Source organism: Strigops habroptila, chromosome 1 (assembly GCF_004027225.2).
Source record: "Strigops habroptila isolate Jane chromosome 1, bStrHab1.2.pri, whole genome shotgun sequence".
NCBI classification, from domain to species: Eukaryota; Metazoa; Chordata; class Aves; order Psittaciformes; family Psittacidae; genus Strigops; species Strigops habroptila.
The window spans coordinates 16,499,665-16,512,877 of NC_044277.2; the positions used below are offsets into that span (position 1 = coordinate 16,499,665).

At 36.5% G+C, this 13,213-nt stretch overlaps 1 protein-coding gene across 1 annotated transcript in view; it reads left to right on the forward strand.

Annotated features, from left to right (window-relative positions):
- CSMD3 (CUB and Sushi multiple domains 3) overlaps positions 1 to 13,213 on the forward strand; it is a 609,188-nt gene that overhangs the window by 508,371 nt on the left and 87,604 nt on the right. The window contains 5 exon segments of the mRNA XM_030493685.1: positions 526 to 644; positions 2,766 to 2,835; positions 4,547 to 4,663; positions 10,385 to 10,594; positions 12,471 to 12,659. Coding sequence (XP_030349545.1) covers positions 526 to 644; positions 2,766 to 2,835; positions 4,547 to 4,663; positions 10,385 to 10,594; positions 12,471 to 12,659 — 705 coding nt within the window.

Genomic DNA, 13,213 nt, shown 5'->3' on the forward strand with positions numbered 1-13,213 from the left:
GTGTGTACATGAATGGAAGAGTAGAGTCAGACCTGTGAAGGATTGAATGCAGGTGAGCAGTTATACTTTGCATTGGTGTTTGTGTGTTCTGCACTTAGTGTGGTATTGGCCAGCATTCCCTGTAATAGATGCTGAGAAAGAAAAGTGGGGGTGCTCCCAGTTTGAATTCAGTGGCTATAATTAAAGAGTGAGACTGAAGGTGGAAATGAATGAGTCTGTGCCAGGAAACAGTGGAAATTTAGAGGAGAGTTTGAGTTGAGACTGCAGATTATTGTGAAGTGTTTGTTGCCACCCTGATTTCTTCTTTCCTTTTCCTTTACTCAGGGAAGAAAGTTCTTCTCCTTACATAACATTTGTTGCAAAATAATTCTCTACTTGCTTGTCCGCAGAGAAACTGTTGGCATCCAAGAGCTTCCTAAAACATATCAATACAGCGTGCCTATGTACAGCATACACAGAAGTTCTGTGTGAATCTAAAACCAGATTTTATGTTCCTATTGTCTAAACTTCTTAATTTTTTTACAGCTATAGGTTTGGACTCTTGTCCTGAGCCACAGACCCCAAGCAATGGGATTAAAATTGGAGACAGATACATGGTTGGTGATGTGGTGTCTTTCCAGTGTGATCAGGGCTATTCTCTTCAGGTGAGCCAAGTTTTCAAATTAAAATAGTGCATTTTAATTCTTTTAACGTGGTTGTATTTTGGTCTGTCAGTATGAAATGGACACTGAGCTCTTCAAGAGTTGTGAATTCGTGATAAGCTTGCAGAACTGGTAGGCTTTTCTGCCAAGTATTAAATTAGCAACTATCCAAATATTCCATCAGAAGTGTATGGCTCTATATTAGTGGTGACAGGTTGTTCTCTATTACTGATGGCATCTTTGATATTCATAGCTGAGCTATGAAGTGCTGACAAATCAAGTTAAATCACTTGAGTAATTATCGATTGTTCTCCATGTACAGGGGGAAAGAGGAAGAGAAGAGGGGGAATAAAAACAAACTAAAGGAAAAGAAATAATTGTTTTTCTCAGTAAATCAGATAGTGTCAGTTATTTTCTTCAAGTAGCTTCTTGGGGGGTTTTATCTAAAAAAGTTCTTTTCAAATACGGGTGTATTTTTGCCAAGAAAATTTGCTATGCTCTTGCATTGGCAAAAGGTATAACTAGGAGAAATGCAGTGATCGTAAATCACCAGTAGGAATCTGTCTGCCTGTAGGAAAGTTCTTGAAAATATTTTCAAAAATTTGTACAGTGTGTAGAACTGCATCCAAAACTGTGTGTTGTTTCCACCTGAGTCCCTGAAAGGACTGAAGTTCCAACTGATAGGTTATTGTTTTCAACAGCTATGTTTTCTCATGTGTGACTCTGCAGACTACAGTTTCCACTTTATCTAGCTGTTTGAGACTGTAAAAAGAGAGAAAACAATCACATTACTCATGCTTAGTAAGTCGTAAAGAGAGAAAATGTTCTGTATATAACAGCACATGATTAACTACTAATGGAGTTATTGATACTTTGGAGTAAAACAGCAAAAGGATAGCTTACCTATGTTTCTTTCTTCCTTAACATCTCTCTGGCCTGCAACACATGTCGATGAGTGTCAAACTGACTGAAGTTTTAAAAAAGCTAATAATTTCAAACATTTATTTTATATAACATTTCAAACATTTATTTTCTGCAAGTAAGTCTGTGAAGACCTGAATACTGGGGTCACATGCACTGCATCAAAAATAGAAATGTAATTACTTTTTTGGATATTTTTAAAAATACCCTGCAGTTTATGAATTGTGATAGAACCTAAACAAACTTGTCTGCTTCCAGATCTCAACTGCCATTTGGATTTGGGACCTGTTTCCCATGTTTCCCAGTTTCCCCTTCAAGACAGAGTTCCTAGTCATGGCTGCAGCCTTGTAGCATTTTAAGAATTAACTGAAATGTTCTGTGATTGCAGCTCTGACAATGACTATTGAAGTTTACTTTTTATGTTGCCTGATTTTAACTGGTCGTTCCCGGGAACAACTTCTCAATTATTTTTTTAATTCTTTTTTTTCTTTTTTTTATTTTTATTTTATGCTTAAATACAAATATGTGAGCAGACAAGCCACAGTAAGTGCCTGAAATAAAGAACTGTGCAAACACAGATGTAAAATTTCTTCCCTACATATTGTTTTTCTAGCTTATTTACTATGATTTTGCCACTCGGTTTCATGGTGGTTCTTGGAACTTACCTGTAACAGATTGCCTTGAAATCATAATACCTCTATTGTGAAGGGACATATCTTGTAAAATTTTCTTGAATATTTCAACTTAAGCCTATTGTTTCAAGAATGAGGGTAAGGACTGCATTTAGAATACATATTAGGAATTTAAGATGTAAAGTCAGTACTGCATAATGTATATAGTTGATACCTTTTAACCATGTTCAACAAATGATGCAAATGTAATTGTTGCTTCAATTAGGCCTTTTGTTTCTAGACCCTTGGTTTATAGTAAAGCTGGTATTATACAATTCAGTATTATACTGTTATAAATATTAAAGACATAGACACAATTATCTAGTGGGCTAACAGTCAGCTAGCACTGCAGTTTTCTCTGTTGTATTGAAGGTGTGATACAATTTACAGTGTACGATAAAATTGTTATACCTTATTAGTTTTATATATTTTGATGATGCGTTAAATTATAAATATATTTTTGAGATACTAATGATATGCTGTATTTTATATATTTTTATTATATGAGTTATCAAGTATTGTGTCATTTTAGGGACATTCACATATCACCTGTATGCCTGGACCAGTAAGAAGATGGAATTATCCGATTCCAATATGTTTAGGTATGTTCAGCATACATAAACTTTCTTAAATATACCAGAATGAGAAAGCCAGAGGGCTCAGAAATAAAGAGATAGATGTAGGAGAAAGAATAGGGGGAACTAGAAGAACTTAATTAGAAGTGAAAATGGTCAAATTAAGCTGAAGATTTTCAAAGTATGCTGCACATTTATTTTGGCAAGCCTTTTCTGAAATGTCCAATCATGAAAAGAAAGAATGAAATATGTTCTAGTCAAAATATATCATCAACTCACTATTAGTGATGTGACCTCCAGAGATCTTGCAAACATAGTTAATTTATTTATGAATCATTTCCCTAGCAGAGTGATGACTGTTATAGAAATACTAAAACAGAAATAGCATTACATTTTCATCTCTAATAATTTCAACATAGGCATGTCTGCCCAATTTCAGAAGATACATTATTTTTCAAATTAAACTATATACATGACCATATTAGTATTATTGGAAGAAGCAGTGGAAGCCTGCCAGAAGTCCAGATAAAACATCTGAAGTGCACTCAAATATATTCTCTTTATATGATGAATAAATTTGAGGCATGTAAACTCTTTCCATCTGCATTCTCTTTCACTGAATAGAAATGCCCCTTTTTCAGATTCTTAACAGTAAAAGCTACCTATATTTGTAATTTTTAATGTATGGAAAGAAGGATGATGCAGACCTCATTAAAGATTTTATGCTTTGCTTTTCTTCAAACCAGATTATGTATCCTCCCAAGTTGCCTCGCATAATCCTGTTCTTAATCCTGTGAGTTGTTAAAACCTCCTACGAGGTTCTGAGCTCCTTCAGCTTAGAATTTATAAATATTCAACAAGATTCAGATATTTGTAAGATTTTTCTCAGGAGTTAGTCTTCAGTTTCCATCATTATGCAATAACATATGTCTAGGAAGTCTGATAACTGCACTGCTCTGTGGTAAATTCTGAAGAGAAGGATGCTGTGCTGAAATTTCAGGGCATTTTTTTCTTTTTTTCCTTCTTTTTTGCAAGTAATGATTTTTAATTGTTTCAAAGGGTGTCGCAACTGTTACTTGGAAAAAACGGTTAAACAAAATTGTATTTACCAGAATTAACATCCTCATATCCAATATTGAAGTGTAAGGTACTTTAGACGCTGATGCCATGCCTGAACAAAAATAAAATAAAAATATGTGTTTTGTTCAATTCCTGGAGATATATATGATTCTATAATTCTGTGTGTACATGGACATTTTCTAAGTCTGTTTATTTTATCTAAGTTTTAGAAAAGCAGGATACAAATGCAGTTTTTAAAAGGCCTCTTAAAACGGTTTGAGTACAGAACCTGCTTAAAATACATTATTATCTTACATTATTCAGATGCTCCTTTACAAACTGATGTGGAGCTGTGTCAGTGTTGCTATGAGCTGATGTGTGAGGCTTGCCTGTTCACAAGGATGGTTCACGTGGACAGAGTACTGAGTAAACATCTGTTCTCTTTTCAGGCACAGTGTCCCCCAAATTAAATTCTAGTCAATTCGAAATAGATACATATTTCTGAAGTACCTACTTGTAACCTACTTTGTTACAAATATTTAGTGGTGAAGGAATGTTTGTGGTTTTTTAAAAATAGTTATTATTATTAATATTGGAAGAATCTTCAATGTTATGGATTAATTTTTAGCTCACTCTACTCCTCTGAAAAACTTCCTTTTTTTTTTTTTTTGTTTTGCAGCCCAATGTGGTGGTGCCATGTCAGACTTCAGTGGAGTGATCCTCAGCCCTGGGTTTCCTGGCAACTATCCTAGCAGTTTGGATTGCACGTGGACAATAAAGCTGCCTGTTGGTTTTGGTATGTGTTCTTTTGTGGATTTACTTTGTTAGGGTTTTTATGGATTCAAAATACTAAACATCAAATATTTTGAATGTTTTTCAAATATTGTGAATATTTATCCTGGGGGAAAAAAAAGGGAATTATAATGAATTTAAGGAAGTTATCAAAGCCTTAAAAGAAAACTACAGAATAGAAAAGCTACAAGGTTCTTGGTTTTTCATTTAACATATACTACAATTTTCTGATAAAGACAAATATTTTTAATTAAAATCAAGCACAGTTTTATAACTTAATAGGCTTGCTTTCTCTTTGTGAGGTCATAAACCCAACAAAAATAAATAGCTATCGCAAATATTTTAAACCAAGTCAGTATCACTTTAGGAGAAGTTAAAGCTACATTTGAATTCATTATTTTATCATTAAGCTTCTTTGCATATTCTAGGTGAATGTCGCAGCTGCATACAAATGTTCTTGGACGGGCTCTCTAGGAGCCTTTCACTCAAAGTTGTCAAGCTTCCACTCAAAGTGAAATTGTCAGTAACACTAGATCAAGTCCACTACAACTGGCAGATACTTCCAGGGTTATCAGCAGGGTTACTACTCACCTAATCAATTCCCAGCCTGTACCAACAGATAAGGATGTTGTGCTCCAAGATACAGAACTTTACACTTCTTCTGCAAACCCTTAAGAAGGGTTTGTTTTCTCAGTCCTCAAGTTTTTCAGTGTTCTTCTGGCCAGTTGTGCCATTTAGTATATCATCCATGCCCCCTAGTTTACAATCCTACACATAGTTGTTGAGGATGCATTCTAATTATCCAGGTTTCTCCTGACGAATGAAGACATTGAATAATGTAAGCTCCCATATCAACCCATAGAATATTGAGCTTTTTACTGGCTACCAACCGGACATTCAATGACTGACTATCATCCTTGGAGCCTTAAAGCTCCATTAATTTTTAACCTACTTCCTCTCCATTCATGAAGCTAATACATAGAATTATAGAATCATAGAATAGTAAGGGTTGGAAAGGACCTTAAGGTCATCTAGTTCCAACCCCCATGCTATGTTCAGCTTCCAGATGAGACTCAGATGGAAGTCTGAGTGAAAAGCCATAGCAGGGTGAAAGTATGTTATATCCACCATTCTCCTTTTGTCAGTTTAATCACAGAAGGAAATAATAGTTCATTAACTGATTTTCTGTTAATAAATCTATGTTGATTACTCCTGAGTCCCTTTTTGTCTGTTATGTATTTGGAAATTTTCTCCAGTTAGACAAGTTCCATAATCTTTCCATGGACTGCAGTGAACCTGCAGTTGCCATTGCCCGTTCATGTCTTAAAGGTGGATATGTCTTCAGACTTTTTTTAGTCACCAGAACTTCTCTCATTCACCATGATTTCGCATAGGTAATATCAGAATTTCAATTACATAGGCTAACCTCTTGAGCAACTTTGGGTGGATCCTACATATCTATCATTGCATAATGTTTATTCAAAGCTAGCCAGTACAGTTGTCCCATATAATTTTTTTACCCTTGTGGCACTTCTGCAGCAGCATGTGCACTTGGATTTTTTCCTTATATGATACTTGAATGGCATGCTGTTTTTTCACAAGTTCCTTGCTGTTCTCTATTTTATACTTGTCATCTTCTGTAATATTGTTTAGTTGATTATACAGAATTTCTGGGTCTTACACAGTAAGTGAATGTGACATCCTAAATAGTTTTCCCTTCTGCATCTGTTCAGATTCTTTATCTCCTCTTTTTAAAATCAGTTCCGTGATCTTTTTGATTATATGTCCCGTGAGCCCAGTTCACTTGTGGTTTAAATGAAAGCTAGCTGTTCTGCATGGGTTGTTTAAATTGAAGAATATTAAACATTCAGTGACACTGACTTAACAGAATTTATCTGTGGGAAATGCATTATGTCAGGATAGAGATTTCCATATAGAACCCAATTTTTGTGTTTGCATTTTGTTCAAAAGACACATGATACAAGTCAATAATTGATTTTTTATATTAGCATTTTGTAGACTTAACATTGAGAATTTCATTCTGCCATAACCTGAATTATATGCAGCTTGATGTAACAGCTGTTTAATCATGAGTTATAATGCTGTCTAGAATTTTCAGATCCCAAGCAGATCCCTGCTAGGTGAGTATCAAAGAAAATTATGGAAGTAGTAAGTGCATCATCCCTGGGTCAAAGTTATAGGGAAAAAGGATATTCAGAGCTATATGGGAAGAGGATACTTTGCCAGATGCTTCCAAAGACATTTGCTACAAAAGAAGAAAGAATAAAAATCTGAAATATAGATTAAATTTCAAATTCTGTAACATGGTGTGATCAACTGCATACAAAAACTGCTGTCTTTTTATCCCAAGTATGTTGCCTGAGGGTGGTGAGACACTGGAAACAGCTTGCCCGTAGAAATTGTGGATGCTCCATCCCTGGAGGTGGTCAAGGACAGGTTGGACGGGGCTTTGAGCAACACAGTCGAATGGAAGGTGTCCCTGCCCATGGCAGGGGGGTTGGAACTAGATGATCTTTAAGGTCCCTTCCAACCCAAACCTTGTTATGATTCTATGATTCTGCCTCTTGCCTTAATTTACTGCTATCCTACCTCTTTTCCAATACTGACTCCTTACTCCAACCCATTTGCTTTGCTTGCAATCTCCCGGCTTATGTTTCCATTTCTCACTCCACACCCCATAATTTTAATTTGACTCTTCAGACTCCTATTTAAACTTTGTATTATTAACATACTATTTAATTTCCCTTGCATTAGGAAGGAAATTCAGCTATTGAAATTTTGGAAACAAATTCTTGGATAAAATAAATAAATGTAACTCCACCAAAATCAATAGTTCTGCTTTGTACCAACTGAAGTTTATTCACTGGATTTATGAACTGTTCTCCAGTTCAGGTGCAGGAAAACCAAATGCTTCTTTTTCTAGAAGAAAATTAAAGCTGCACAGATTGAAATGTGCTTGACATTTTTGACCATTTTGAAACAAGATATGGTTAAAACTGAATTGAAAATAAAAATAAAATTTCATTGAAAAAATGAAGAAAATGACATATGAAAAAGCGATGGCTGAAACTGGTTTTAGTGATGCTGTGGTTCTAGTTCAGTAGTGGCACATATATCTAACTCTTGAGTAGTAAATCAGGCTTTCAGTTGTTTCAAGTGTTTCTAACAAGATTTTATTCCCAGTTAGAAGTTATGGATCATAAGCTTTTCCACTTTATGTTAGCTAATGATGTAATCTAAACCAATGACAGACACTATGTGGATTTGGAGTCAACATACAAGGTTACTTTATACAATTTGTTGCTCTTCTTTCTGAGATTTATAGTTAGATTTTTATATGATAAATACTCATTCAAGAGGGGTGTCCAAGCTAGAAAAAGCCATATTAAAAAACAGTCTGAAAAGCAGAATTCTGGGACAAACAGAGGCAGGTGCTACAGGCTGAGCAAAGGATGAATACTTTGGAAGATTGATATGGTTCAGAACTTGTAGTGAAGGACAGTAGGGTACAGAGAGCAGAATGATGGGCAAAAATATATTAGAGCTGGTTTTGTATCAAACAAAGTGGGTGAAAGAGAAAAGAATTGCCAGTAAGTTTGCGTGAGTTGGCTGTTATTAATGACAGCTTACAATTTGGACAAGCACTTGGTTCACAGGATCATATAAAAGGCCAAGCCTACAAATATCATGGATATAGAAAGAGCAAAGTTTGAATATAACTGGATTCTCTGTGTAGGAAATATTTGGAAGGCTGGCAAAGTTAAAGAATGACACTTATGAGCAGAAGCTTTCTTATTACATATAAACTATCTTCAAATAAAGAGAGACAGAGATGATCAAGGTAACTGTAATTTAATTATGCACCAACCTTTTTTCCTGTAGCATATAAAATGTTACATGCTTCAGAAAACCATTCATATACTTTACATGGTATCCTGGGAGAAAGCTCTAAAAGACAGTGACAAACACTATTTAGCTATTACAGTTTAGGATTTACAAAGTTATTCATGACTTTTCAATAATTAATCTAACATTAGATCTTTTCCTTTCAATTTTATATGAAATCATGTTGATTGACTTTGCCAGTAACACCAGTGGGACTCAAGCATCTTCTTAATGAAACTACTCCATTGTCATTCCATAGCTGCAGTAGCTCCAGACAAAATATAAATTCTGTTTTGTTGTAAATTATATAGAAATATGCATATACAGGAAAATGTTTAAAGAGCCCTGTGACTATTCAGGTGCTGAGCCTTTTCTTTTCCTTCTGCCATGTAATCATTGTGATACATCACCTGGTTAGGAAATGTAACTTGCTAATGGATAGTAAGCTACCTTTCTGATCCTTACCAAATCAAATAATCAGAAATTTCTGTTGTCAAGATCATCATATGGTGCAGTGTGTGTGTGAGAGAATTTAATAACTGCATGCTGATGAGTGATGGTTAGATAATATCATTTACATTTTTTGTCACTTAAAAATACTATATATGTTGAGAGATGTAAGGAGTCCAGCCATGTCCTGCGACCACTCCAGCTGAGGACCCTCCTGCCCAGCCACTGGAGCCCATCCTGGTGCCCAGGGGCGCAAGGTCTCTGCCCATGCAGGGGCACATGGCTGCCACTTTCCTGTTTGCAGATTCAAACATCAATGAAGCTGAGCACAAACACTCATACACAGGGGACTGTAAACCAGGGGCACCCCATACTGGGAGGGGTACAGGAATCAATTGATAGACCTATATAAACCCCTGAGGGGATGTGCAGGAGAAATGGGAGCAGGGAGGAACAAAAACAGGGGTAGGCAGAAAATGGCATAAAAGGGGCTTGTTGCATGTAAAAAGGGGCCGGTCAATACATTTGTCTGACTCAGCCCTGCACCTTATCACCAGTCTGTCCTGTCATCTCATATCTTCTTATTAAATCTTAACTATGTCTCTGTTCAGTCTCACTCCCTATCCTGTGTGCGTGTGTGCTGCAAGGACTTAGTGCCAGCTACTGGTGAGACCCGAATCTGTGAGTAGAATTTGGTGCCAGCTACTGGAGTCAGATCAGCAGTGTGGGTACCCTGGCCTGTGGTGCTAGCTACTGGAGCAAGTGTGGGGTCTCAATGCCAGTTACTGGTGAGACCTGTGCAGGTGTGTGTCTGAAAATTGGTGCCAGCTCCTGGAGATAGACCAGGGCTGTGGCTGCCCTGCAGACTGTGGTGTCAGCTACTGAGGAGGGTGAGGGGCCATAGCTCTCTGGATACACTATCTCTGGGATAGAATTCTGACACTGTTTTTTTCCAGATATGGCACACAAAGTATTTCTTCCTTTAATAGGAATAGAGACTGTTTTATGCAATTGAAAACAGGAAAAATTTAACTAAATTGAATGTATTTAATGTTCAGAACTGAAATTTGCCCTGTATAACAAAGAGGTAACTTTGCAAAAAAAGCGTCATATGAATAACCTACATTCAATGCCTTGGATCATGTTAGTATTTCAGTTTTAGCATTTCTTACCTTGCCAGCTGCTCAGAATTAGTAATGCATGAAGAGAGTGCTTCAAACTGAATTCCACGGACTGCATCTGGGAGCTAACACATGCATTTCCACTGCTTACGTTATTTACTTGATATTTTAGGTGTACAATGTACAAATGTTATTTTCCCTCCTGGTGTTGATACCAGTGGCTTTTATTTACTGATGATGTTTTTCAGGTGTCCATTTACAGTTTGTGAATTTCTCGACGGAGACCATACATGATTACTTAGAAGTTAGGAGTGGATCTACAGAAACTAGCACTGTTATTGGGAGACTAAGTGGCCCTCAGCTACCAGCCTCTCTGTTCAGCACAACTCATGAAACTAGTTTATACTTTCACAGCGATTACTCACAGAACAAACAAGGATTTCATATTGTATATCAAGGTGAGATTTTTGACATTCTTATGTGGCAAGGTGACTGTTGAAGGTTGGTTTTTCTTGGCATTTTTAAAAGATAAACATGAAATAAAAGACTTAGTGTGTTTCAAAGTGTTACTCATTGAGATCAAACAGAAGAATGCAGAAAATCAAGATGAAAAAGGAAAAATAATTGCATAGTCTCTCTAAAAAACAGTTCAAATGTTGACAAACAGATAATTGCCCATATCTGAGTTTGGCTGGCATATTAATTTATATTGCATGGCTTTACAAAGTAAGCATCTCTATTGTTCAGTCTATAAGCGTATAGGAATCTCAGTTTTGTGTCTTGGGTTCTGGAAGAGAAGGATCTAAATGTTGTTTTAGAATATTGGATTGATGTAGGCTAGTACAGAATAATGCCAACCCAGAAATCTCCAAATCTGTTTTATTTCCTAGTTCACAATTTCCCTCCAAGTTTCTTGTTCTGTTGTACCCAAATGGGTCACGCTGAGCCGAAGAAGACGGCAAGATCATTATTCTATTTATATAATTGCAGATTCATTTAAAAGGGATTAGAGCACCACTGTTCACAGGAAAAGGTCAACTGTATAGTTTAAATTGTACCTGTTTTCATGATGTGAATAATGTCAAAGGTTGATTTAAAGAGTTTTTACTTTACAGCAGTCTCCTATTACTCTTTCAATAGTAACAAGTCCAAATTGACTTGACTTCTGTGTAAGATTCTGGAAGTGAACCACTGTAAAAAGTGCTAGTTCTGGGGTTTTTTTTAAAGTCAATGTATGACTTAAATTGCCTGGAAGTTTTTTGCTTCTTATTTGGAATATGATACAATTTGTAGGAGTAAGGGAATTTACTACTACTAGTAGTAAGTTATCTTAACCTTACCTGCTGCTAAACAGGGCAGTAAAAGGCAAGAGCCTATACTATTACTGCTATTAATAGTAACAGCCTTTACTATAATTTCTAAACAGCAGTGCTGCTCTTCCACCTGGATTTCTCTGCACTTTTAGTCTTGGAAAAGTGTTCACCTGGCAACACTGCATCCCCCTGCTCTATGCCATGCCTTTCACATCAGGACTCTTGGTTGGTTCAAGCATTCTAGATTCCACCTTTTGTCTTTTAGGCTGCTATGTTGGTGTGAAGGAGCTTTCACTTATCATGCAGTTTAGGCTACCTGATTTCCTTTTCCTATTTATTGTAATTCTGCTGTTTGCCTTTCTCCTGCACTTTTTTTAGAGGTGCATTGGCTGTTAGCCTCCTCCGTTTCATGGCATCACGTGTTACAGTCTTCCGTAACTGTTAGTTTTTTTCCCACACTTCTAGTTTAGACACTCTTCCACAGCCTTTTAAATTTTCAGGGTGCACTTGGAGGCAATTTGAAGTTTTAAAGACACAGTCAGTGGCCCTACCTTTTTGAAGATCTAAGTGGAGAAAACACAAAATCGGAATTCCCTTATACTCTCTTTTTTACTGCACTACTTCTGTACTTACTGAAATGAAAAGAATTAAGAGGCTAGTCTCATTTTTGCCTTTACAGACTCTGTGCCAAAAACCTGTATGGTAGGGTGTTTGGTGTTTGTTTGTTTACTCTCAGACACACACACATGCACAGATGATCAAAGTGTAAAGAACAGAAGATCATTTAAACTTTGGGTTAGTATTACGTTTTCCATTTGAGGTTTGGAATTGGAAATTTCTATGCATATTTCTGGAGTTGCTGTGGGAATGTTTCACTGTGTTTCTCCTGGTGTAGGGCCAATGGTTTTATCACCATGATGGAACTTAAGACGTAGTTTTAATCTAATGAAAAGCTTTTATTTTTGAAGTAATAAAATTTGCATTTTACTTTTTCACCCCCATTGTTATGTATTTATTTCAGCATATCAGCTACAAAGCTGTCCTGACCCTCGACCATTTCGTAATGGGTTTGTTATTGGGAATGACTTTACTGTGGGACAAACTATTTCATTTGAGTGTTTCCCTGGCTACACGTTAATTGGAAATTCAGCTCTGACTTGTCTTCATGGTATCAGCCGTAACTGGAACCATCCTCTCCCCAGATGTGAAGGTATGTTCTGGGTGACCTATAAGCCCTTCATTATTTGTAAATCCTCCTTAGATTCCTGAAAAAGCACAGACACAGTGAAGATACTCATATTCAAAACTGTCATCCCAAAATCCTGCAGTCCTGGGATCACAAGATCCAAACACATTTAGCAATTATGTAATTGTCTGTAAAGTTCTCTACATGCCTGAACATAGGCATAGGACCTGAGTTAAAGGCCTAACTTCCCTCTATATTGAATGGTAAAAACTCAGCTTTAAGAATGGGATCTCCAGCAGCAAGCAAGTTGAAGAGGCATGCCTGGGAGGGAAAGCGGGAAATCAATCCCAGAAAATAACAAGCTGCCTTCTTTCTGGATTTTTGCATTGTATTGTGAATCATCTACCTAAATTTAGGTACTTAAATCTGAAGCCTCATTACTTAAAATTCTATTTGGAGTCAGTGAGCCACAGGCATTTCTGAGAGATGTGGTATCTAAATTCAGACCTATTTGGTACTGAATTCAGAAGGAGAAGGCTTATCATATAAAAGACAGATGACACCTATACTGCCTGTCT